The 26,622-nt window shown below is 36.6% G+C and overlaps 1 protein-coding gene across 7 annotated transcripts in view; it reads right to left on the bottom strand.

Annotated features, from left to right (window-relative positions):
• RIC1 (RIC1 homolog, RAB6A GEF complex partner 1) overlaps positions 1-26,340 on the bottom strand; it is a 170,922-nt gene extending 144,582 nt beyond the window's left edge. For 4 of the 7 annotated variants that reach the window (XM_053573335.1, XM_053573319.1, XM_053573342.1 and 1 more), the window contains exons 1-3: positions 25,975-25,994; positions 6,465-6,572; positions 5,261-5,410 (exon numbers count right to left, since the gene is read on the bottom strand). In XM_053573335.1, coding sequence (XP_053429310.1) covers positions 5,261-5,272 — 12 coding nt within the window. In that variant the 5' untranslated portion in view covers positions 5,273-5,410; positions 6,465-6,572; positions 25,975-25,994. Of the gene's footprint in view, positions 1-5,260; positions 5,411-6,464; positions 6,573-25,974 lie in introns of those variants that run through there. The other 3 variants (XM_053573314.1, XM_053573312.1, XM_053573324.1) reach the window with 2 other exon arrangements.
• Positions 26,341-26,622: the final 282 nt, after the last annotated feature.

Below are 26,622 nucleotides of genomic sequence, written 5' to 3' on the forward strand. Positions count from 1 at the left end.
AGACTTTAATACTTAATATTCAATAATGAATAGAAAACCAGACAGAAGATTAATAAGAAAATAAAATACTTGAACAATACTATAAAAACTATTAGACCTAATGGGCATATACAGAACAATTCACCACGATAGCATAATACACATCTTTCTCAATTACATATAGGAAATCTTCCAAGATAGACCATATATTAGGTCATGCATCAAGTCTCAATAGATTTTAAGACATAAGTAACAAAATATCTTCTCCAACCACAAGAGGATGAAGGTAGAAATCATTAACAGAAATTGTTCATTATGTTCATTAACATAAACACAAATATATAAAAAATTAAATAACAGACTCTTAATAGCTCAAAGAAGAAATCTTTTTTTTTTTTTGTTTTGAGACAGTCTCAAGCTGTTGCCCTAGGTAGAGTGCCGTGGCGTCACAGCTCACGGCAACCTCAAACTCTTGGACTTAAGCAATTTTCTTGCCTCAGCCTCCCGAGTAGCTGGGATTACAGGCACCCACCACAATGCCCAGCTATTTTTTGGTTGTAGTTGTCATTATTGTTTTGGTGGGCCCTGGATGGATTTGAACCCGCCAGCTCTGGTGTTATGTGGCTGGCACCTTAGGTGCTTGAGCTATAGGCGCCGAGCCTCAAAGAAGAAATCTTAAGAGAAATTAGAAGATATCCTGAGACAGATGAAAATGCAACATACCAAAACTTATGGAATACTGCCAAAGTAGTGCTAAGAAGGAAATTTATACCAGTAAAGCCTTACATTAAAAAAGATTCATCTCAAATCAATAGCTTAAACATACTACATCAACCAACAAAGTACCAAAGAGCAAAGTAATCCCAAAGCTAGCAGAAGTAAGGAAATAATAAAAGACAGGGCAGAATAAATAGAATGCAGATTAGAAAAACAATAAAGAAAACAGACTAAAATGAAAGTTGATTCTTTGCAAAAAAACAAATACTAAGAAGTATACATGAAGAGTTATATGCTAACAAATTAGATAAGCCAGATGAAATGGACGAATTTCTGAAATTCAATCTACCAAAACTAAAGAAATAGAAAATCGAATAAATCTATAAACAGTAAAAAGATTGAATCAATAATCAAAAACTCCCAACAAAGAAAAGCCCAGGAGCAGATGGTTTCACTGATGAATTCTACTGAATATTTAAATAATAACACCAATCCAGCTAAAATTCTTCCTAACTCATTTAGGAAGGGAATACTTCCTAACTCATTTTGTAGAACCAGCATTACCCTGATACCAACTAGACAAAGAAACTACAAGAAACTGTAGAACAATATACCTTATGAATAAAGATGCAAAAATCCTCAGCAAAATACTTCACATCATCATGACCAACTTTCAGAGATAAAAATTTATTCCTAGAATGCAAGAATGGTTCAATATACAAAAATCAACCAATAGTTATTATTTTAAAAATGAAAATTAAGCATTGTGGGAGAGAAAGTGAAACTGAACTGTTCTACATTGCTGTAGAGAATGTAAAATGATGCAACTTCTATGGAGTTTAATCCAGGAAGTCCAAAAAAAGATCGAAAGCAGAGAATCCAATTTTCAAGCAGTATTATTCACAACAGCCCAAAGAAAAACAATCCAAATGTCCATCAACAGATAAACAAAATGTGGCACATATATATACAGTGGAATATTCTTCAGACATAAAAAATAAGGAAGAGCTGACATGAATCACATATAGTACCTTGAAAACATTAGGCCAAGTGAAATAAGCCACCAAGGGCAAATATTTTATGATTCCATTTATATGAAGTACTTAGCCTAAGTAAATTAATAGATAAAGTAGATGAGAAGTTAGCAGGAGCTAGGAAAATTGAAATGCAGAGTTATAATCAATGATTACCAAATTTTCTGTTTGGGGTAATGATAAAGAAAAAAGTGGTGATGACTGCACAACACTGTGACTGTAAATAATGATAATGAATTGAATCATACACTTAAAATGGCAACTTTCATGTTGTGCATATTTTACCATAACTTTTAAAAATTATTAATGGAATATACCAAGACCCTATGAGACCAAATCCAAAAATTCTATATTCTTTAATGAACCTGATCTTATTTTTTCACCAATTGCTACCTAATCACCTACACTTGAAACCAGAATTATCTTCAATTCCTTATGTTCGTTTATCTTCTACATACAATTAATCAGCAAAGTTTGTCAGTTTTCTACAAACATTCTAGCAAAGATGCCCAACCTTTTTTCTTTTCTGCCTCACACTGGAAGAAGAGTTGTTGTCGAGGGCCACATGTTAAATACACAAACATTAACAAAGCTGATGAGCAAACAATTAAAGGTCTATGCATAATTTTCGCGTCTAACACCACAGATAAGCAAAACAATCCTTAAGTAATCCCCATGGGCCACAGATTGGATACCCTCGAATGAATAATGAAAAAAAAGAAAAAGTTTGACTAAATGAAAGTCTGTGTAGAATAAGAATGAAAAAAAATCAGAGAAACAAAGAATAGGTCATTAAATATGAAATGTCCTATTTCAGATTAAAAGTTTAGCTTATTGTATTTCATACAAGAAGCAGTGCAATTAGCCACTATATCTAAATTAGAATTTTTAAAGAACTTTAAATACAAAGCTAAGGAGATTGAACTTTATTGTGTAGAATAAGGATCCAAAAATTTTTCTGTTAACAAGCCACACAGTAAACATATTAGGCTTTACTAGTCAAAAGGGAAAATGAGGGATATGATATAGTACTTACATAACAAGAGAATATTTTAAAATGTAGGTTTTACTATTATTCAGATATGGTGGATCAATAGATCGGGAGACAACTGCCAATGAAAAGATAATTTGTTACAGGGTGGTGCCTGTGGCTCAAGGAGTAGGGCACTGGCCCCATATACCAGAGGTGGCGGGTTCAAACCCAGCCCCAGCCAAAAACTGCAAAAGATAGTTAGTTACAATTCCAAAGTGGTAGCAGCATGACATGCCACACAAGGGTCATGTGGGGAAGCACTAGGTCGGTCAGGAGGCAGCAAGAGTGAGAGTCTTAACTGTGAATTCCCACAGGAAGGCTTGCATGAGGCATGGTAAGGAAGCTAAGAATCGGTTAATCTGTATCATTTCAGTGTGCTTTGGGGTGCACAGGTTATCTCTGGATGTGGTAATTAGGGCAGGGAATAGCAGTCCAGAGTGTCAGAAGTCAATAAAGGAGGTGGTTGGGAGTACGTCCTTTTGACTGTTGGGTTTGCATACAAAGGTACACTTGTAGGTGAGCCTCTTACAATCTATTAAAATTGACTAGCCTTGTGCTGGCTCTCCAGGGACAGCAAGACCCCAAAATGTCAAAGTATCAAAAATACAAAGATATAGTTAATACAAAGTGAAAATTTTTTATAACTTTTATAATTATGAAATTGTAAATATGAGTAATAAGTTAATTTGGGGGGAATAATATACATTCACAAATGAGAATGGGATTCTTTTTATGGGATAAGTGGAATTTAAAGTTGCTGTTTCCTGCCAAAATCAATTGCAAAGTTTCATCTATTAATGCTAACTCTTAATGATATTTTACATGTTTCATATATGAAAATGTTTTTCCACACAAGTACTGCCAAATACTGGTATCACGAGTGTATGGTTTTAATTAAATATATTACTTGGTAGGCAATTACAGAATTATATTAGATTCTTCTCTTAATGTTTGCCTTTTAACACCGCAGATTAATCTCCTCCAACCGAAAATGTGTAAGCTCCTCATTTGTACACTGAATTTTGTAATATGGAATTTTCCTTTGAACTTGCATCAAGGTCCAAAAATACTATTGGAGCTGTGGTTTGAGCTCAGAAAATATACCTATTGCTAATTTCATATGGAAATAGAAATCTCACTTCTTAACTTCTGACAGCCCTGGAGGTGTAAAAAGAAGCCTGACATTACTTGTAATTCAGACAACCTCAGCTGCCACTGAAATGACTTAACCACATACAACTTTCGCAGATAAACACTGTTTGCCATCCAGCTTTAGACAACTCATTAGGAAACTGTATCAAGTCTGCAGCAAAAGCATATTTCCAGAAGTCATTCAGTGTCTATTAAGTAGTGGAGTTCCTCCTTCAAGTTCAGAAAACTGTCAAATCTCATCCATGAGCTAAAAGTTTCCAATAAACCTTTATTGCTACACAAAGCCACATAAGCTGAGGGGTAGGATAATTTTGGATATTCAGATTCTATCTCTGACAAAAACTAGTATCTATAGGCTTCAAAAGCCTTTTTATTTTCACATGCTTTATAAATTTGTCCAGGGAAGCTTACCTACTCCACAAGTATTTTTCCCATCAATTAAAACACATCTTAGAAGATTCCACTTCAAATTATACTGAATTAGTATTTTCTCAACTTCTAGAATTTTTTCATCCGGAATTGTTCCACACAAGTTGTTCAGAGTAATTCTCAGCCATTTTACACTCAGAATTGACCATTCAAATAAATAAGCAGTAGTCCATTTGTCAAAAAACAAGCAAACTTCCTCTGAACATGTTTTCATACTGTATTTCTGTAAAAGAATCGTGCTGTGATGAGCCATGCCATTTTTAATTTTCTAACTCTGGGCGGCGCCTGTGGCTCAAAGGAGTAGGTGGTAGGTGGGTTCAAGCCCAGCCCCGACCAAAAACTGCAAAAAAAAATAAAAAATAAATAAATAAATTTCTTCTCTTTTATCTTTACAGTCAGTCAATTGGGAATACTGTGATGAGTGCTTAGTCTGGGAATGTCAATTTATATTCTTTTGGCATAGCTGTAATAAACACAATATTCTGCCACCAATTCATTAAAAAATAATCCACACTCAAATGTGCTTTAACATTCAAAGTTTCTTTTTCTCTTTCGTTCTTCTGACATAAGTATATATTAGTAATAAAAAATATAAAATGTCACAGAATGGCAGTATGTATACATATAAGATGCCATGAAATTGTAATTGTGTTGCTTTAATTTATAGTGCACTTAACAGAAGAGTAAAGCAATGAGAGCACCAGATACCGATGCTGTCAGAAATAGTCAACTTAATCTACTGGTGTAGTTCGAAAGATGTCACAGATAATACACAAATAAGTGAGCACTTCCATGCCCCCAACAAAACTGTATTTATGGACACTGAAATTTAAATATCACATAATTTTCAAGTGTAATAAAATAATATCCTTCCTTGATTTATTTGATTGTTTAAATATATAAAAAGTATTCTTACTTCGTGGTCCATACATAAACAGGCAACAGGGTAGATTGGTACATGGTCTGTAGTCTGCCAATAGAAGTGCAGAACTACTCAGTATTTTTGACCCTTGTGGAGCATCTTCAGATGATTAACCTAGTCAGCATTATATCATATAACACGGGACTAGAAAGAAAATGAAAGCATAAAGACAAATTAGGCTAATAGTTAAGAATACTGAAAATGAAATCTGAGTAGCTAAGTTACATCTTATCTTCCTCCTCTACACCGTCTGTATAACCTTAAATAGGACACGTTCTCAAAGCCTAAATTTGCTCATGTATTATGATGGACAACAGTACCTACTTCAAAACACCGATCTAAAAATAAAAGGAGACGATTCATGTAAATTGACCACAATAGTAGTTACACAGAAGATGCTCAATAACTACATGTTACTGCTAAATCAAAGTAGCTGATAACAATAACCCTCAACATTGATAAAACATTAACTGAAAAGGTAAAATTAACCATACTAAGGCACATATAATGGAACAGAAGACAAAGGCAGAATAGATCCAAATGGATATGAGAATTTAATGTACGTAAGCATACAAAGTTTATTATTTTGTGGGATATCCTTTGGAAAAGAGAGCAGGACTTAAGATATAAATTCAAGAATACTACACCAGGCTAACATCTATAATCCTACCACTTAGAAGGCCAAGGTGAGAAGACAGCTTGAAGTCAGGGGTTCAAGACCAACCTAGGCCACACAGCAAGATCCCATCTCTACAAGAAATTTTAAAAAGCATCTGGGCATGGTGTCATGCACAAGTAGTCCCATTTACTCAAAGGCTGATGCAGGAGGATCACTTGAGCCCATGAGTTTGAGGTTGGCAGTGAGCTATGACTGCACCACTGGGAAAAAAAAAAAACCCAGAATATCATGCTAATATAGATGAAAGCTTTAAAAAACTGGATTAGACTTCAAGGAAAAAACAGGAAAGTGAAAACAAAAGGATACAGTGCTACCTTTATGGATTGAATGAAGTAGAGTCAACAAGAGAGATAGAGCAGGAGTAACCTCCAAAGAAGAATCGGTGGAAGAAGTCCTATTACAGGAAGATAAATGCTCACAAGTGATAACCATTGAAAGAAAACCATCTAAGAGAACCAAATTTAAATGTAACATAATGATTTCATAAGAAAGCATTATTAAGTAGAAAAATCTACTTACTGACACAGCTATCATTGTACTATCTGGCTTCCATTCAGCTTGCTTGTAGGATCCAAACTGAGTGGATGATTTTGCAGGCTCCTTGTAGGTTACGATTAATACACTAGGCTGGAAAAAAAGTTGTGTTTTTATTAATATCTTATTAATAAAATTTTAATAAAAATCTATACAAATAAAATTCAAGGCAACTTATAGAGTACTCAACAAGTATTTTTAAACTGTAATAAATGCCAGGCATGGTGGCTCGTGTCTGTAATCCTAGCACTGTAGGAGCCAAGGCGGTGGACTGCTTGTGCTCATGGGTTCAAGACCAGCCTGAGCAAGAGCGAGACCCCCATCTCTACTAAAAATAGAAAAAACTAAGGCAAGAGGATCACTTGAGTCCAAAAATAGGAGGTTAGTGTGAGCTATGACGACGCCACAGCACTCTACCAAGGGTGACAGCTTGAGACTGTCTCAAAAATAAATAAGATAAAATAAAATAAAAATAACTTTGAAGACAATAAAAAACTGCAATAAATGACAACATAATATGATATTAAAGCAATTGTTTTTAACATTTCAAACAAATCAACCAAAAAGAGCCAAAATGAAAGACCTATAACTAGGCTCATATCTGCTGAAATTAGGCCTTTATCAATTAAAGTAATTGAAACAATATTTAATAACCTTCCAAAACAGAAAGAAACAGGACCAGATGTGCTCATGAGTGTATTCTACCAAACATCTAAAGGAGAAATTATTCCAACTCTCTACCTTCCAGCCTTAGAGAAGGCAGTAGTAGAAATAATACTCCCTTAACTTACTTAATTGTCTAGCATTACCCTAATACCAAAATCAGACAAAGATATTACATGAATAGAACACTACAGACCTTTATCACTAATGAACATACATGTAACAACTCTCAACATAATATTAGCAAATCTAAAAATGTATAAAAATCATATACCACAACCACACAGAATAATCCCATATGTACAAGTGTGGTTCAACATTAGAAAATCAATTAATATAGTCCATCACACAAACAAGCTCAAAAAAAAAAAAATCACATGATTATATCAATGAATACAGAAAAAGCATTTGACAAATCTAATACTCATTCATGATAAAAATTCTTAGCAAACTAGGAACAGAGAGGAACTTTCTTAATTTGATAAAGAGTATCTACACAAAACCCACAGCTAACATTACACTTACTGAGACACTCAAAGCTTTCCCACTAACACCAAAAACATGACAAGAATATCTCCACTCACCACTGCTTTTCAACATAGTAGTGGAAGTCCTAGCTAATTCAATAAGACAAGAAAAATAAAGAATAGGCATAGAGATTGGGAAGGAATAAAACTGAATGCATAGGTAACATGACCAGCTATGGAGAAAATCTGAAAAAATAACACCGAAAAATCTTAAGCTACTAAATAACACCGAACTAGTAAGCTACTAAAGCAAGGTTGCAGGATACAAAGTCAGTATAAAATGCCATTTTCTTATACACTTGCAATTAAAAGGGGAAATTTGTTATCAAAATACATTTGCATTAGCTTTTCTAAAATGAAATACTTAGAAATATAACAATATATAGAACATCTATATGAGGAAAATTACAAATCTCTCACAAAAGGTAAAAGAAAGGTCAGACACAGCGGCTCACGCCTGTAATTCCACACTTTAGGAAGATGAGTTAATAGGGAGGATCACTTGAGGCCGAGAGTTCAAAATCAGCCTGGGCACATAGAGACCCTGTCTCTATAAAAAATAAAAAATCTTAGCTAGGCATGGTGGCATGCCTGTAATCCTAGCTATCTGGAAGGCTGAGGCAAGAGGACTGCTTGAACCCACAAGTCTGAGTTTCAATGAGTCATAATTGGGCCACTGGGTGACCCAACTGGACCCAGACTGGGTGACGAAAGAGAAAGAGAGAGAGAGAGAGAGAGAAAATTGCGTCAAAAAACTAAATTAAATATACAACACAATAAAAGTTAAAAAAGATATTAAAAAAACTAAGTTGTGATACAGTCTGTATTAATGGACAGAATTACTCAGTATTGGCAAGATGTTGATTAGATTAATACGATAGTGATAAAAATTCCAGCTAGCTATTTTATGTATGTCAGCAAACTGACTCTAAGATTTACATGGAGAGGGAAAGGATCAAGACCCAACACTGAAAGAAAAGACCTTTGGATGACTGACACTGCCTGACTTTAAGACTTACTATAAAGCTAAAGTAATCAAGAGTATGGTACTATTAAAAGAACAAACAAGTCAATCAATGAACAAAATAGAGAGCCCAGAAATAGATATTCATAAACATAGTCAATGATCTTTGACAAAGAAACAAAGGCAATACAATGGAGAAAAGACATTCTTTTCAAATAGTGTTAAAAATAGACATCAATATTCACAAAAATGAACACCCAAGGAACACAAATGCAAAAATCCCTAACAAAATACTAGTAAACCAAATTCAGCAACACATGAATTCTTGATCATCAGAATTTACCATGACTAAGTGAGAGTCATCCCTGTGATTCAAGGATGGTTAAACACATACAAATCAATAAATGTGATACACTTCATGAAGAGAATGAAGGACAAAAACTGTATGATCATTTCAATGGATGCAGAAAATACATTTGACAAAATTCAACACTCCTAATGGCAAATAAACTCATAAAAAATGCTCACTGTCTCTAACCATTAGGGAAATGCAAATCAAAATCACAATGAAGTATCACCTAACTCCAAATGGCTCAGGCAGCACCTGTGGCTCAGTGAGTACAGCAGGGCCACCATATACCGAGGCTGGTGGGTTCAAACCCGGTCCTGGTCAAACTGCAACAAAAAACAGCCGGGCGTTGCAGGGGGTGCCTGCAGTCCCAGCTACTTGGGAGGCTGAAGGCAAGAGAATTGCCTAAGCCCAAGAGCTGGAGTATGCTGTGAGCTGTGATGCCACAGCATTCTACAGAGAGCAACAAAGTGAGACTCTGTCTCTAAAAAAAAAAAAAAAAAAAAAAAGAATGGCTCAAACTAAAAAGTCCCTAAACAACAGATGCTGGCAAGGATGTGGAGAGGAATAACTCTTATACACTGTTGAGACTGCAAACTAGTACCACCTCTATAGAAAACTGTATGGAGATAACTCAAAGAACTTAAAGTAGACCTTTTGATCCAGCAATCACATTGCTGAGTATATACACAAAAGAAAAAAGGTCATTTTATAAAAAGAATACCTGCACAATGTTTATTGCAGCATGATTCATAATTGCAAATACTTGGAAACAACCCAAGTGCCCACCAATACATTAATGGATTAAAATGTGGCATATGCATACTATGGAGTACTACTGAGCCATAAAGAAAATGGCAATCTAGTATCTTTTGTGACAACCTGCATGGAACTGGAGAACATTTTTCTAGTCACAAGAAGAAACAAATACATGTACTTCAAATACACGTACTGCACATACCAAGAAATATCATTTATACTGTCAATTCTAGTCCATTGGTTCATGTGCCCAAAAAGATACGTAAGCCAATGGAATAGAACTGAGAGCCCAAAAGAAATCACAAAACATATGAAACATCACAGGAATGAAAAAACAAATACAGGTACTCAATACCTAGTTGGAACTGATCCATCAAGGCTTAAGTGCACGTATGGAAGTAAGTCTCAATGAAGATCAAGCTGGGGTGGGAAGACGGAGAGAATGGGTAAATTCGCACCTATTGGGTAGAGTGCACATGTCTGGGTGAGGGACACACTTATAACATTGATTCATTTTGTGCAAAAAAAAAGAAAGTATGTAAACAAAATGTGTCCCGTAATATTCTGAATTTTAAAAAACACATTAAAAAACCCCTTTCTCAACAAGTATGGAAGGAATATACCTCAACAAAATAAAGGAGGCCATGCATGAAAAGCCCTTAACTAACAATATGCTAAATGAGGAAAACTTGAAAGCCTTTCCTCTAAGTTCTAGAACAAGACAAAGATACCCACATTCACCACTTTTATTCAACATAGTACTGCAAGTCCTAGCCAGAGAAATTAGGCAAGAGAAAGGAATAAAAAGCATCCAAATTAATTGTTAAAGAGAAACACAAATCCCTATTTGCAGATGACATGATCTTATAGAAAACCCTATTAAGACTCTCGCCAAAAAAAAAAAAAAAATTAGAATAAAAGAATTCAGTAAAATTGCAGAATACATAATCAGCATACAAAAACTGGTAGTGTTTCTATACACTAATAATGAGCTAGCTAAAAAATAAACCTCTGAGACGATCTCATTTATAATAGCTATAAAATAATGCCTAGGAATTAATTTAAAGCAGTGAAAGATCTCTACAATGAAAACTATAAAACAGTAATGAAAGAAATTGAAGAGAACATGTTTATGGACTAAAAGAATTAATATTTTAAAGTGCCCATACTACCCTAAATCTAAATACTACATTCAATCCCTACCAAAATACCAATGATATTCCTCAGAAAAATACCAAAATTCATATGGAATCACACAAGACCCAAATAGCCAAGACAATTTTGAGCAAAAAGAGCAAAGCTTGTGGTATCACATTACCTCAGTGCAAAACATACTATAAAGCTACAGTAACCAAAACAACATGGTACTGGCCCAAAAAGACACATACACCAATGGAATAGAATTGAGAGCTCAAAAACAAATCCATGCACTAACAGCCAAATGATTTTCAATGAAGGTGCCAAGAATACACATTTGGGAAAAAATTGTCTATTTAATATATGGTGCTAGAAAAACTGTAAATCCATATGCAGAAGAATGAAAATTAGACCCTTATCTCTCACCATGTACAAAATTCATTGTAAAATTAACTCTTTTTATAAATACAAATGTAATGTTTATTCAAAAAATTATTTTTTAAAAAATTGGTATTGATCTTATATTAGGTCTCTAAAAATTTCAAAGAATAAAATCAGTATGGTACAGACAATATTTCTTGATATGTGTTTATAATACTATTAACTCAGAAATCAACAAAAAGTTGAAACAAAATATATAACATTAAAGTATACAAAGTGTGTATGTGTATAAATGCATCACTGTATTTTTTTCTTTTTTTTTGAGACAGAGTCTCGCTATGTCACCCTCGGTAGAGTGCTGTGACATCACAGCTCACAGCAACCTCCAACTCTTGGGCTTAAGCAATTCTCTCGCCTCCACCTCCCAAGTAGCTGGGACTACAGGTGCCTGCCACAACACCAGGCTATTTTTTTGTTGTAGCTATCACTGCTGTTTAGCAGGTGTGGGCGGGGTTCGAACCCACCAGTCCCAGTGTATGTGGCTGAAGCCCTAATCACTGAGTTATGGGCACCAAGCCACTGTATTCATTTTTAAGAGGAAATACCAATGGAAATGAAAAAATGTTTAGAACTGAACAATGAAAGTGCTTCCCGGAAAACTTGCAGAATAAAGCTGAATTACTACCAACAGGTTAATTAAAAACATTAGATGTATACTTTTTAATCACAGTAAAATTCAAATCATGTAAAAGCTGAGAGGAAAGTATAATGAACCTCTATGTTATCCAGCTTCAACCACCATCAGCATTTGACCACCCTGCATGCAAAATTAAGACTTAAATACACCCAAAACTGTAAAGCTACTAGAAGAAAACACAGAGGAAATGATTCATCATATTGGTATGGGCAAGGATGTTTTTGGATAAGATCTCAAAATCACAGTCAACAAAAGCAAAACTAGAGGAGGGGCTACAAGACAGCTGATTAAAGGCATCTGGTACTCCTCTTCTCCACAAAGAACCAAAATAGAGAACAGATGATCACACTTCAAATACAGTAACTAAAAGAGAACACTGGAATTAGATAGAGAAGTGACAGGAAGTACCTATGGCAAGAAAGGAAACAGAAGCTATACTGCCTGCTCAGCCAGGATTGTCTTGGAGCAAGGATTGGCTTGGAGACCAGAGAGGCTCCCCAGTGCAAGATAAGGGTAAAATAAAAGACCCCAGCAGTCCACATTCCCACTGTGGACTCCAGCAACCCTAGTCAGAAAAGAATGGGCCCAGCGTTTAACACAAGGAGCTTCCTAGAGATGGCATGATGGCACTACTCCAGAGGGAGCACTCATACTGGATCCCACCATTTTGACAGCCCATCCCACTCTAGACTACATTCTGCCCTGAGGCCCAAAAGCAACACCACATCCCTGTAGCCCCACTGACATCCCTCATGTCCACCCAGAGAGCTGCACTAATATGATGCAAGTTGAACCCAGCGGAGCAGCAGTGTCACCAGCACTCAAGCACACAAAGTGACCTACGCTCCAGGAAATGGACAGTGCAATGCACCAGGAAAGCTGTCCTTGAGACAAGGAGCTGAAGAATGTCCTCCCTAGAGCCTGGACCCTGCCAGCCTGGGGCTGCTTCCATTGACAGCAATCTGATCCCCTCCAGCAGTAGGGCTTTAGGGCACCACGTGCCCAAAAGACAGGCACCTTCTGCCCACTGCCACACTGCTGCCAACACAGAGCACTCCCCTACGGGGCCTGAAACCACTCATGTAGCTTGAAGACAGGCACTTCTGGCCTAGCACAGCAATACCCCTTCCCCAGAAACCGAGAACACTGCCTGGGCATAGAGATGGCCCCATTTTGTCTACCATCACTGGCCCCTGGGCACTTCCCTTGAGGGCCTGAGGACAGCCCTACCCAGCCTGCTTCTACCAACACAACTACTGCCAGCGCTACCACCACAAATGCTGCCCAGAGATCCTCAAGCCTACCCACCGGGCCCACCAGCATCTGAACAAACTTCCCAGGGGCCTAAGAATTGGCCTGCATGGATCCACAAAAACCAGTGCCTACATACGTCACCCTGGGGTGCAAGGACAACCACATTCAGGCTGCCACTAGCACCACTGGGGTCCAAGGACTGGCCCACTTGGTAACCTCATCTCTAGCAAAATTTCACCTCACCCTTCACTAACAACCATACCCTAAACCACTGAGGAAATCACAGACACCACTAACACTAGCTACAGACATGATACAGAGATTACACTACTCCACGCACCCAGAATCAAAGCCAAAGTACTCTACCCAACCAACACCACAGATATACCTTCAAGAAAAATTTTCTCCCACAAAATGTACCAAAAGATTGAAAAAAAGCAACTGTTATAACAAATGCACAGATATCAACATAAGGACAGAGAAACATGAAAAAGCAAGGAAATAAGACATCGCCAAAGGAATACAATAATTCTCAAGCAACAAACTCCAATAAAAATAAAACTCATGAGTTGCCAAAAAAAGAATTTAAAATAATAATATTGGCCAGGTGTGGGGGCTCATACCTATGATCCTAGCACTCTGGGAGGCTGAAGCAGGTGGATTGCTTGAGCTCAAGTTTGAGACTAGCCTAAGCAAAAGCAAGACCCTGTGTGTACTAAAAACTACCGGGATATTGTGGTGGGCACTTGGAATTCCAGCTGCTTGGAAGGCTGAGGCAAGAGGAACAATCACGTCCAAAAGTTTGAGGTTGCTGTGAGCTTTTGCATTATAGCACTCTACATAGGGCAACAGGGTGAGACACTGTGCTAAAAATAATAACAATAACTTTAAGGAAACTCAGTAAGACAAAAGAGAAAATAGATAAACAATATAAAGAAATCAGAAAAATAATTATGGATATCAATGAGAAATTTATCATAAAGAACCAAACAGAATTCTGGCACTGAGGGATTCATTGAATAAAATAAAACATACACACACCTGAGAGCTTCAACAATAAATAAGATAAAGGAAAAGAATTTTAAAAGTTTAAGATAGGTGTTTTGAAATAACCTAAGCAGACAAAAATAAGTAAGTAAAAATGAACAAAGCCCTTGTGACATATGAGACACCATAAAGGGACCCAATATTCAAATTATTAGTGGTCTAGAAGGCGAGGAGAAAACCAAAGGGATAGGAAATCTATTTAATAGTAGATGAAAATTTTCCAAGTCCAGCTAGATATTTAGACATCCAGAAATAGGAAGCACAAAGAACCTCAAATAGATACAATTCAAAAAGGTCTTTCTGATACATTATTGTCAAACTGTCATAAAATAAAAGAAAAAGAGAAAATTCTAAAAATAGCCAGGAAAAAATGTCTATTTACAAGGGAACCTCCATCAGAAGAATAGTAAATGTCTCAGCAGAAAACTTACAGGCCAGAAGACAACAGAATGATATATTCAAAGAGCTGAAAGAAAAAAAAAAAAATACTACCAGCCCAGAATACTGCCCAGCAAAGTTATCCCTTAAAATCCCTTATAAATGAAGGAGAAGTCTTATCCAGGCAAGCAAAAACAGGGAATTAAGACCAGTCCTACAAGCAATGCTTAAGGGAGCCCTACAACTAGATGTGAAAGGAAATACCTACCATCATGAAAAACACAGAAGTATAAACCTCATTGGTAGAGCAAAGACACAAATGAGGTAAAGAAAAATCTCAAATGCACCTGGTACAGAAAACTAAACTGCAATGATAAACAGTAAACGAGAAAAAAAAAGAACAAAGGCTATCAAAACAATCAGAAAACAATTAACAAAGAAACAGGAGTAAGTCTTCACATAATAATAAACTAGAAAACAACAAAATAATTCTTCACATGTTAATAATAACCTTGAATGTAAATGGATGAAATTTTCCACTAAAACAAATAGCACAGATGAAGGAATCAAAAAAAAAAAAAAAAAAAAAAATACCCAGCTAGATGCTGCCTATAAGAAACTTATGGCATCTCTAACGACACATATAGACTGAAAGCAAAGGGATGGAAAAAAGATATTCCACACAAATGGAAGTCAGAAGCAGGCAGGGGTAGCTATGCTTTCATTAGATAAAACAAACTAAGTCAAAAATAGTAAAAAGGGGCAGCACCTATGGCTCCAAGAGTAGGGCGATAACACCATATAACACCAGGCTGTTCAAACCCAGCCTCGGCCAAAAAAAAAAAAAAAAAAAAAAACAACAGTAAAAAGAGACAAAGAATATCATTATATAATAAAGGAATCAATTCAGCAGAACAACAGAACAATTCTAAATATACAGGGTGGTCATAAAGTTCATGTGCAATTTTAAATTGCACACAAATTTTATGGGCACCCTGCATATGAACTCAATACTGGAACACATAAAGAGAGAAATTAAATCAATCCTAGCACTCTGGGAGTCCGAAGCTGGCAGACTGCTGAAGCTAATGAGTTTGAGACCAGCCTAAGCAAGAGCAAGACCTGGTCTCTACTAAAAATGAAAAACTGAAGCAAGAGGATCTCTTGAGCCCAAGAGTTTGCAGTTGCTGTGAGCTATGATGCCACCGCACCCTACCCAAGGTGACAAAGTGAAACTCTATCTCAAAAAAAAAAAATCCAAAGAAATAATGGTCAGGGTCAGCATCTGACAGATCAGCAAGACAGAAACTTAACAGGAAAACAAAAATTGTTTTTAACTGTACTTTAGGTCAAATGGACCTAACAGACATTTACAGAGCTCTATATCCAACAGGTACAAAAATACATTCTCATCAGTACATGGAACATTCACCATTACAGACCAATATGACAGTAAACAAAACAAGCCTCAAAATTTTAAAAAAAGTCATAATTAATGACCTTGAGAATTTTATATGACATTTAAAAAAATCTAACATATCAAATACTTTCAAGGGCCAGATGAAATAAAACTAGAATTTGATATCAAAAGGAATTGTTCTCTTTTTATTTTCTTTCTTTTTAATTACCATGGGTATGTAATAGTTGTATATCTTTATAGGATGTGTATGTGAAGTTTGGGGACAGGCATACAATGTGAATTAATCAAAAAAAGATAATTGGGGTACCCATCACCTCAGGCATTTATCATTTCTTTGTCTTAGGAACATTCCATTCCATTCTTTTCCTTATACCCTAACTTATTTTTTATTATGTCAACTTTATGGTCCTATCAAATATTGTTGTTCATTTTCATTACCTAACTATATTTTGCACCCATTAACCATCCCCACTTTATCCCTCACTCCACGCTACCCTTATTATCTTCTAGTAACCATCATTCTCTGGTCCCCACAAGCTCAAGTGTTTTAATATTTACCTTCCACATACAAGTAAAGACATGTGAGATTTGTCTTTTCTTTTTTTTTTTGTAGAGACAGAGTCTCACTTTACCACCCTCGGTAGAGTGACATGACGTCACAGAACTCACAGCAACCTCCAGCTCTTGGCTTACGAGATTCTCCTGCCTCAGCCTCCAGAGCAGCTTCATGTTTGGCTTATTTCACTTAACAAATTCTCCAGTTCCGTTCATGTTGTCGCAAATGGCAAGACTTCATTTTTTTTTCCAGACAGAGCCTCAAGCTGTCGCTCTGGGTACAGTGCTGTGGTGTCACAGCTCACAGAAACCTCCAACTCCTCGGCTTAAGTGATTCTCTTGCCTCAGCCTCCCAAGTAGCTGGGACTATAGGCACCCACCACAATGCCCGGCTGTTTTTTGGTTGTAGTTGTCATTGTTGTTTGGCAGGCCCAGGCTGGATTTGAACCCGTGACTGGCGCCTTAGCTGCTTGAGCTACAGGAGCCACCCAAGACTTCATTTTTAAGAGCTATATAATATTCCACTGTGCATATGTACTGCAATTTCTTTATGCATTCATCCACTCATGGACACTTATGCGATTCCAAATGCTATTACAAATAGCACTGCAATAAGCACAGTTTTTTTGTCAATTCCATTTTGTTTGACAGGTTATTTCCAGTTTTGAGCCATATAGATAGACAATATTGGAGTTAATGTATTTTTTCATATAATACTCCTTTCCCTTAGTCTACTGACTTCCTTTGGAAAAAAAATCCTTAGAATGGTATTTCTGAGTAAAGAGCCATAATGTCAACAACATTTAAACTTATAGACAAGATAAGTTATAGGGAACAGCTGAGATTCGCCATAAGCATCTTTATAGGGTAACAGATTCTTAGAAGCATTGTAATGCTTCTAAGATGAGACCTTGTGAGGTCTCATCTCAAAGATCCAGAAAATTGATCCTGTCAGTAAATTCAGAATTAAATTAAAAAACTGCATTGTCCTAACCAAACACCTCACTAAAACTGAAAAGGACTCAAAAAAAAAAGAAAGAAAGAAAACTATAGGCAATATCCCTGATAAACACAGACAGGAAAATGCTCAACAAAATATTACCTAAGCAAATCCAGCAGCACATCAAAAAGACAATAGACCATGACCAAACAGGATTTATCCCAGGGACGCAAGAATAGTTCAACATATGCAAATCAATAAAAGAAGTCCAGCACATCAACACAACCAAAGACAAATACAATATGATCATCTCAAAGATCCAGAAAAAGCACTTGATAAAATTCAACATCTTCTCATGATAAAAATTCTCAAATTGGACACAGAAGGAACATTCCTCAAAATTATAAAGGCCATATATTATAAACTTACATCATACTACCTGAGGAAAAGTTAAAAGCATTCTCCCTAAAAATCAGAAGAAGATAATGCTGCCCCTGTTTTATCACTCCTATTAACTGGAAGTCCTAGAAAAGGAAAGGAAATACTTAAATGGAAAAGAGGAAGTCTATCACTCTGTGCAGATGACATCTTGTTAAGAAAAATCAAAAGCTTCCACTAAAAAGCTCTTAGATCATATAAATACAGTAAAGTTTCAGGATACCAATCAATGTATGAAAACCAGTAGTATTTCCACTATACAATAAACTAGCTGAAAAAGAAATGAAGGGAATTCCATTTATAATAGCTACAAATAAAATAAAATATCAAAGATTAACCAAAAAGGTGAAAGATCGCTGAAAGGAACCTAAGTGTCCACTGATAGGGATGAATAAAATGTGATATATCATTCAGCCTTAAGGAAGGAAATTCTGACACCTGTTGCAGTATCAATAAACCTTAAAGACATATACAAAGTGCAATAAGCCAACTGCAAAAGGACAAATATTATGTGGTTCCACTTCTATGAGATATTTAAAGTAGTCAAATCCATAAAGACAGAGAACAGAATTGGTTGCCAGGGGCTGAAGAGGAATGGAGAAGCATTATTAGGTGCAGTTTCAGTTAGGAGAAAATGAAAAATTCTGGATAATGAATGGTGGTGATGGCTACATGACAATGAGAATATACTTAACATGAGAGAACTGCATACTTAAAAATAATTAAAATGTTAAATTTTATGTTATGTACATTTTGCCACATTAAACAATGACAATAAGCTATAAAGTTTACTATATTTTATCAGAATTAAGTCTGTTAGCATACTTAAAAGCATTAGTAAAATAACTCAAGTATAATTAAGCAACTGAAGGAATATTATTAAACAAAAGAAGACAAAATATATAGAAAGCAAAAAGGAAAACAGCAGCTGTAAAACCAAACATATCCATTATTACATTAAATGTAAATAGACTAAACAATCCAATCCAAAGGTAGAGATTATCACACTGGACTGGGAAAAAAATAGCAAGAGCCAAGTATAAGAGACAGATTTCAGATTCAAAGTCATAAACAGCTTAAAAATAAAAGGAAAGAAAAAGATATACCACACAAGTGGTAACCATAAGAGAACTGTAGTGGCTATACTTATATTAATACAAGACAAAACATACTTTAAGAAATATTACTATTGAAAATGAGGGATATTTCGTAATGATATAGAAGTAACACAAAAGGAAGATAAAATCCTAACAATGCAGTGGCAAAATGCATTACATAAAAAATTGACTGACAGAACTAAAAGAAGAAACAGATGATTGAACAACAAAACTGGACATTTCAATACTCAACTCTCAACGATGGAACTATAGTAAGGACATGGAAGACGTGAACAACCACATCAACAAATTAGATCTCACAACAGAGAACACTTCACCAACAATAGAGGAGTACACATTCTTTATAAGCACACATGGACAATCTATAATATGCCTTAACCTTTAAAGAATAAAATCATGCAAAATGTAATTCTCTAACCATAATGGAATTAAATTAGGACTCAGTAACAAAGAAATTGGGGAAATCCTCAAGTTTTTAAAAATTAAACTACACACTTCTAAACAAGTCATGATTCAAAGGGAAAATGACTAAATATAATTTTTAAATGGAATTGAATGTAAACAAACTTGGAACATGTCAAAAGTTAGGGAATACAGCTGTAACAGTGCTTGGGGGAACTTCTAGAATGTAAAATGCTTATATTAAAAAAGAAAAAATGTTAGCCCACAAGTTTGAGGTTGCAGTGAGCTATGCTGATACCACCACACTATCTAGCCAGACCCACAAAGACCCTGACTCCAGAAGAAATAGACAAAGAATCTGAAATTAAGATACTAAGCTTCCAGCCACAAGAAACTATTGAAAAGAACAGCAAATTAAATCCAAAGCAAGCAGAAGAAACCTATCAAAGAAATCACTAAGATTGAAAACAGAAAATTAATAGATAAAATCAATAAAGTCAAAATTTCAGGTATTCACAAGAGCTACAAAATTGATTTTAAAAAATTAGCTAGGCTGACAAAGTGTATAATTGAGATTCCTTGTGAATTTCAGGAAAGATTTTTATATTTCTGGAATAAAAAACAAAAACCACCCTGTGTTCATGATAGGAACTACATTTGGGTAGTACTCACACCCTAACAATATTGTTTTTGAAACCATGAGCAGGGAATTTTTTTATTCATATTTTAATTTCTTCAAGCAATTGGTTAGGTTTAGTCTTAAATATTTTACTCTTACACTATTGTAAATGGAACTGTCTTAATTTCCTTTGGTATTCATTGTTGTTACAAAAATGCAACTTATTTTTACATGTTAATTTTGTGTCCAGCAACTTTGCTGAATTTGATTTGTTCTAACTATAAAAACTACTAGAATATGGTGGTACCTGTAGCTCAAGCAGCTAAGGAGCCAGCCACATACACCAGCGCTGGCAGGTTCGAATCCAGCCTGGGCCTGCCAAACAATGACAACTACAACCAAAAAATAACTGGGCGTTGTGGTGGGCGCCTATAGTCCCAGCTACTTGGGAGGCTGAGGCAAGAGAATCGCTTAAGCCCAGGAGTTGGAGGTTGCTGTGAGCTGTGACGCCACAGTACTCTACCCAGGGCGATAGCTTGAGGCTCTGTCTCAAAACAAAACAAAACAAAACAAAAAACTACTAGAATAAAAATATTTAGCAAGCATAGGACAGCAACACACAATAATCAATTTGTAGCTATATGCCAATAACAATTTTTTTTTTTTTTTTTATTGTTGGGGATTCATTGAGGGTACAATAAGCCAGGTTACACTGATTGCAATTGTTAGGTAAAGTCCCTCTTCCGCCAATAACAATTTGAACATGAAATCAAGAAAACTATTTTATTTACAACAGCATCATAAAATATAAATAAGATAATTAGGAATACATTTAACAAAAAAAGTGAAAGACCCATATATTGAAAACTGCAAAATACTAAGAAAAATTTTTAAAGATCTAAATAAATAGAGAAAAGCTGCATTTTCGTGGATTAGAGAATTCAGTATTGTTGGGATAGTAATTCTCCCCCTACTGATCTACAGATTTAATGCAATCCCTGAAAAGTCCAGCAAGAATTTTTATAAAAATTGACAATATGATCCTAGAATCTATATGGAAATGCAAAGGAACTAAAATAGGCAAACTCATTTTGAAAAACAAAAACCAAGTAGGTCTTCCACCAATTTCAAAACTTACTAAAAAGCTACAAGCTTTGGAGCGGTGCCTGTGACTCAAAGGAGTAGGGCGCTGGCCCCATATGCTGGAGGTGGCAGGTTCAAACCCAGCCCTGGTCAGAAACTGCAAAAAAAAAAAAAGCTACAACTTTTCAATGATAAGATAAAAAAGTTCTAGAGATCTAATGGGTTGCATGGTGACTACAGTTAATTAACAATAAATATGTTGTATACTTGAAATCTCTCTAAGAGTAGATCTTAAGTGTTCCCACTACACATATTTAAAAAAAAGTATGAGGTGATGAATAATTGCTTGTTTGTGGTTATCAATTCACAGCACTTATGTGTATCAAAACATCCCGTTGTACTCCTGAAATATATACAATTTATATTTGTCAATTATGCCTCAATAACAGTAGTGGATAAAAAAAATCAGTAGTTCTCAGAAAAATGAACACCTCCAGCAAGGTATAGTAGGTAAAGAATGTCTCAGAGAAAGAAAGATTTCAAGAGTAGCTCAAACAGTGATTTTCAACCAGAGTACCATTTCTAAAGCAGTTCAAAGCACAATTAAGTATCTTCTATTTTCTACTTTTTTTTTTTTTATCAACACAATTTAAGTGTGCCACAGAAATTTAACTATAGGTTCAAGTATGCTGTAAGATAAAAAAGGGTGAAAAACACTGCAGTAAAAGAGGGATAATATTCTGATAGACAGAGATGGAGCAATAAAATACTCCGAGGAGTATCTCTGATATCAAATTCATATCCCATATGCCTAATTCTACAGCTTGGTTCTTCTGACATCTATCTAATTGTTCTTTTCATTATCAGCACATACCAACAGCAACATAAGTTTTTTGCTCTAGGTTATTAAAAGACAATTACTTTACACACCAGGTAATTGCAACTTTCAGCTTTTTATTAGCAACCTACAAGCAGTGATAACTTATAAGATTTTCATTTATCACATTAACACACTAACATTTTTGAACAGAATTTTTTTACATATAACATGCTTCTTCATCTTTTTAGGTAACATAAACTGCTGTATGTATATCTATAGATATAATACATACCTATACATACATACATACCAATATCTATAGATATAATACATACCTATAAATCAAAATATCTATATATTATATATTTATATCTATATTAGACATAATACATACAGCAGGCTGTACATAAGATCTAAATTAGATAGCAGCTTCATCCTCAAAGCTGAAACATTTTACAATACCCTTGATAGAAATACATCAATTGCCCCAATGAAGTTCGACCTCTACCACCCCAATCTAACATGTGTATACTGAACCTTTTCTTAACACCTTTTTGGGAACTCCAAAGTAAGCAGATGATCCCCAAAGTAGACTCTTCAGTTGTTTTTAGTACTCCCAAGGGCAATTAAAATTTAGAGAAAGCAAACTTAACAGTCAACACATTACACCAAAACAAAGCAATAAAAAACCCTGACACTTTAATGATGAAGTAGACTGTCTTAAAATCTCCATCAAAAAGGTGAATGATGATCTACAAAACTCTTTTGTACATAAGCAAGTCTAAACAGCACTATGCTGGACACTATTTCTCAAATTTGGGGCAGGGAATAATTCTAAAGAGCTATGACTCTATAACAGTGAGATTCCAAACATCTACTTATGGTAGACAATAGTAGCTAGAAAAGCTCACCAGACTAAAGCTCACGTAAAAGCTCACTAGAAGACCTATGAAATGTGTGCAAATTAGTCAGAGATTTTATTTTAATGTTTCCTAGTCTCATGGATGATCAACACTGTACACATACAAATTACCCAATGTTTCTGGACATTAAAACAAAAAGCTTAGACGATTAAATGCATGTTCCTTCCACAAGGCTAGTCTTCTCGTTCTACAATGCATCACTCACTCCTGAGTTTAATTTACAAAGTGAGCCCTGACAAAATTTCAAGTAAGCAAATCTTGTTTCATCCTCATTTCTTTCAGCATATAATGCCCTCAAGCAGCTGCTATAAGAATTCAACTCTTTATAGATCTTCAAGTTACTTTATTCTATAAAATTACGTGCATACACAACCTCCCCCCAAATCAAAGCTTTCATAATCTTAATGCAAACATTTTTTTTTATACACTTTCACATTGGTCTCCCTGGTACTTTCTTTTTGTTTTGTTTTGTTTTTTGCAGTTTTTGGCCGGGGTTGGGTTTGAACCTATCACCTCCAGCATATGGGACCGGAGCCCTACTCCTTTGAGCCACAGGCTCCGCCCTTAATGCAAACATTTTAAACCAATTAGCTCCAAATGATATGAGTAGAACTAATAGCCTCTTAATTTACCTAAAGGTGTTTTCACTTTTAAAAGTTTAACCTACATTTATTTTAACTTACATAGTTTCAGGAAGTTTAGAAATTAGAAAATCAAAATGAAAACTTTCATACAGAATAAGAAAAGGCATATTCCAAAAAAAAAAAAAAAAAAAAGACTGGGAACTGGAGTCTGGCACCTATTCTCCACTTACCTATTCACATACCTGTAATCAAAGAACTTGAGTCATCTGGTTCTATCAACACATGATTTCAACACGATTTTTTTTTTTAAGTGACAAAGCTGATGCCCAGAGACCAAGGTCAACCACTATATAAACTCATATAAACCTACAGTACTATGCAACCTCCCCTGAAGAATTTCTGCATTTCATTGCACTCTGTACTTCTAAATTCATCGAATCCCTACACCTAACTTTGGCACACTGGATCATATTAGTAGTGGCCCCTGAACTTCTATGAAAAACAGAAACTATGAGTGGGGTGGGAGTTTGAAGGAAAGATGTACCAGTAGTTCAAAATTCTAAGACTGCTTTGGATTTATATATGTAGCATCTAACACCAAAACCAAACAATAGATATTTCTAAACATATTCATGATGTCCTTAAGAACGTTGAGGAACATTTCTGTATTTCTTTTAAAAGAGAATAAAGTGGCTACAGGCTTCTGGTCTATTCATACCACGTATTAAGTTTATGTGTGCCTACACCTTTTGAATGCAGGACGTAACTACAAGAGGGACTCTACCTAATAAATTCAATTTTTTGGTTGTTTGTACCCTCACATTAACTTGAAATAAAAAAATAAAGTTTACGTGTGCTAAAATTAAGTCTGCCTTTTTACATGTAAGAAAAGTCAAATTTTAGATTTTACAAACAAATTTTAGATTTTACAAACAAGTAAAAAAATAAAGTTTATGTGTGCTAAAATTAAGTCTGCCTTTTTACAGGTAAGAAAAATCAAATTTTAGATTTTACAAATTTCCATAATTAAAGTGGAATTATGTACTAAATTCTGAAGACAACTTAAAATTCAAGTTCAAATTATTTTTTCTCCATGTGCTTTTAATTAATATTACATAAACCTAAACAAAAAATTATTCAATTGACATATACTTATATCTCATTCAAGAACTAAATGATACACAGTATACATATTCAAAAAGTTAATCAAGCACCGGACAAAATAGTCATATTACTGGTATTAAGATTTTATAACAGCCTATTTGTTCTGATATGTATTTGGAAATTAAATCACACAAAACTTAATGGCAAATAGTCTGATTTACAGCCCAATTATGATAGTCAAATAAAGGATATACCGGAATGACCTAAATCCATCAGGGCTGTGAGGACAGTCAAGGACATCACAGGCACTCAAAGGGTAACATACAGAGAGATCTGGGAATTTAACTAATCTGTCTAAAACCAGCATTCACATCCATCTAACAGCAAAGTCACAACCTACCTCTACATGGTCAAATTAACTTTGAAAAGAGAAAAACTTCACTATGACAAAGATTAGTATGTGGGGGGGGCGCTATAATCTGAATTCTGTCGTTTTGACAGATCTATAGCAGTATTTGTAAGAAGTAGGGAATATCCCATCCACAACCACTTATTTTTCAAATTATTTTTCTTATCTATTGGGTTATCAAACGCAAGAAAGAAAAAACAGCCAGAACTCAAAGTAAAAACAAAACTCAGCTCCATGCTCCTCCCAAGTCTTATTATTTCCAGGTGTTTTGTGGGCTAGGAGCAGCGCCGACAGATTTGAGTTCTACTTCAGCTCCTCCTTACCCCCCTACATTTCTCTGAAGAGCCCAAGAACAGCCAAGGACTAGCTCAAAAGTGGGGGAGAAACGTTGAGGGTGAGGATGGGATTTAAATAACCAGACCTTCAGTAGAAAATAAAGAACTGAGGGTGGAGTTTTTAAGTTACTACACTCCTGTAAAGTCTGGTGCTGGGTAAAGCCCAACAGGCTTTCTCTAACTCCAAAACAACGACCTTTAAAGCAAGAGAGGGTTGGGACACCACAGCGGCCAGATTTCTAATTGAGGAAAGTTTAAACAAATTTGTTTCTCGGGGAATGGGGGAAGGGATGAAAGGGCAAGTCTGGGCTCTGCCTAGGGGGCGCGCGGGGTCTGCACCAAGCGCAGCCGTCGGTCCAACTCGGGGAGGCGCAGGGATTTCATTCACCCCGGATTGCCGGCTGGGGGACGTGCTTTGAGCTAACCCGGTACGTGCGGCCAAGTAGGTGGAACTAGGACGCCGACCGCGAGGGCCAGTCGGTCTGACAAGAAGGGGTAGGGGGTAGGGGCTCGGGGTGGAAGTTGGGGGCAGGACGGAGCCAGGAAGCCAGGGAGGCAGCGGCGGAAGGCGGCGGGCGGTTCTACTTACTCGGCTGTACCAGATGCTGAGGCGGGCCGGGGCCAGCACAGCGAAGAAAGCCCTCTGCGGGTTGGACTGAACGTGGAAAGGCGCCTCGGTCGGGCTCCCCACAGGGCAGAGCAGCCTCTTGGGCCAGCCGCTCAGGAAATACATGGTCCGCACGGAGCCACCGTCGCCTGGGTGCCCGGCGGCCCCTGGCCCCGTCCGTCACACTCGGCGGCCCCAGGCTGGTCGCCCGCCTCCTACACTGCGACCAGCCGAGTCGGCAGCAGTGGTGGCGGTAGCTCGGGGCATCTGCCCGCTGGCCTGGCCTGGCCCGGCAGGGCCGACGCGAAGCTACGCGACGGAAGCACCCCCGCGTTGACGGGGCCGAGAGTGGGGGAGGGAAGGGGAGGGAGAGTCTGGACCAAGAGAGGGCGGGAGGAGCCAGAGGTCCGCCCTGGCCCCGCCCCTTCAACCGCGCGGGCGTCACCACGCCACGCCGCGTGGGTCGGGATAGGGAGGGCTGGCGCGCGCGCGCACGCGCGCGTTCTGGAGATTCCTTCCCTCCCCGCCTCTCGGCTTTTCTGAAGCTCCGCCCAAACTTTCACTCGGCGTCCGCGCTGCGTCGACACGCACAAGCTCACACTCCGCCCTAGCTCTACTTGTGCTTGCAAT

The sequence above is a fragment of the Nycticebus coucang genome, chromosome 2, assembly GCF_027406575.1.
Source record: "Nycticebus coucang isolate mNycCou1 chromosome 2, mNycCou1.pri, whole genome shotgun sequence".
NCBI classification, from domain to species: Eukaryota; Metazoa; Chordata; class Mammalia; order Primates; family Lorisidae; genus Nycticebus; species Nycticebus coucang.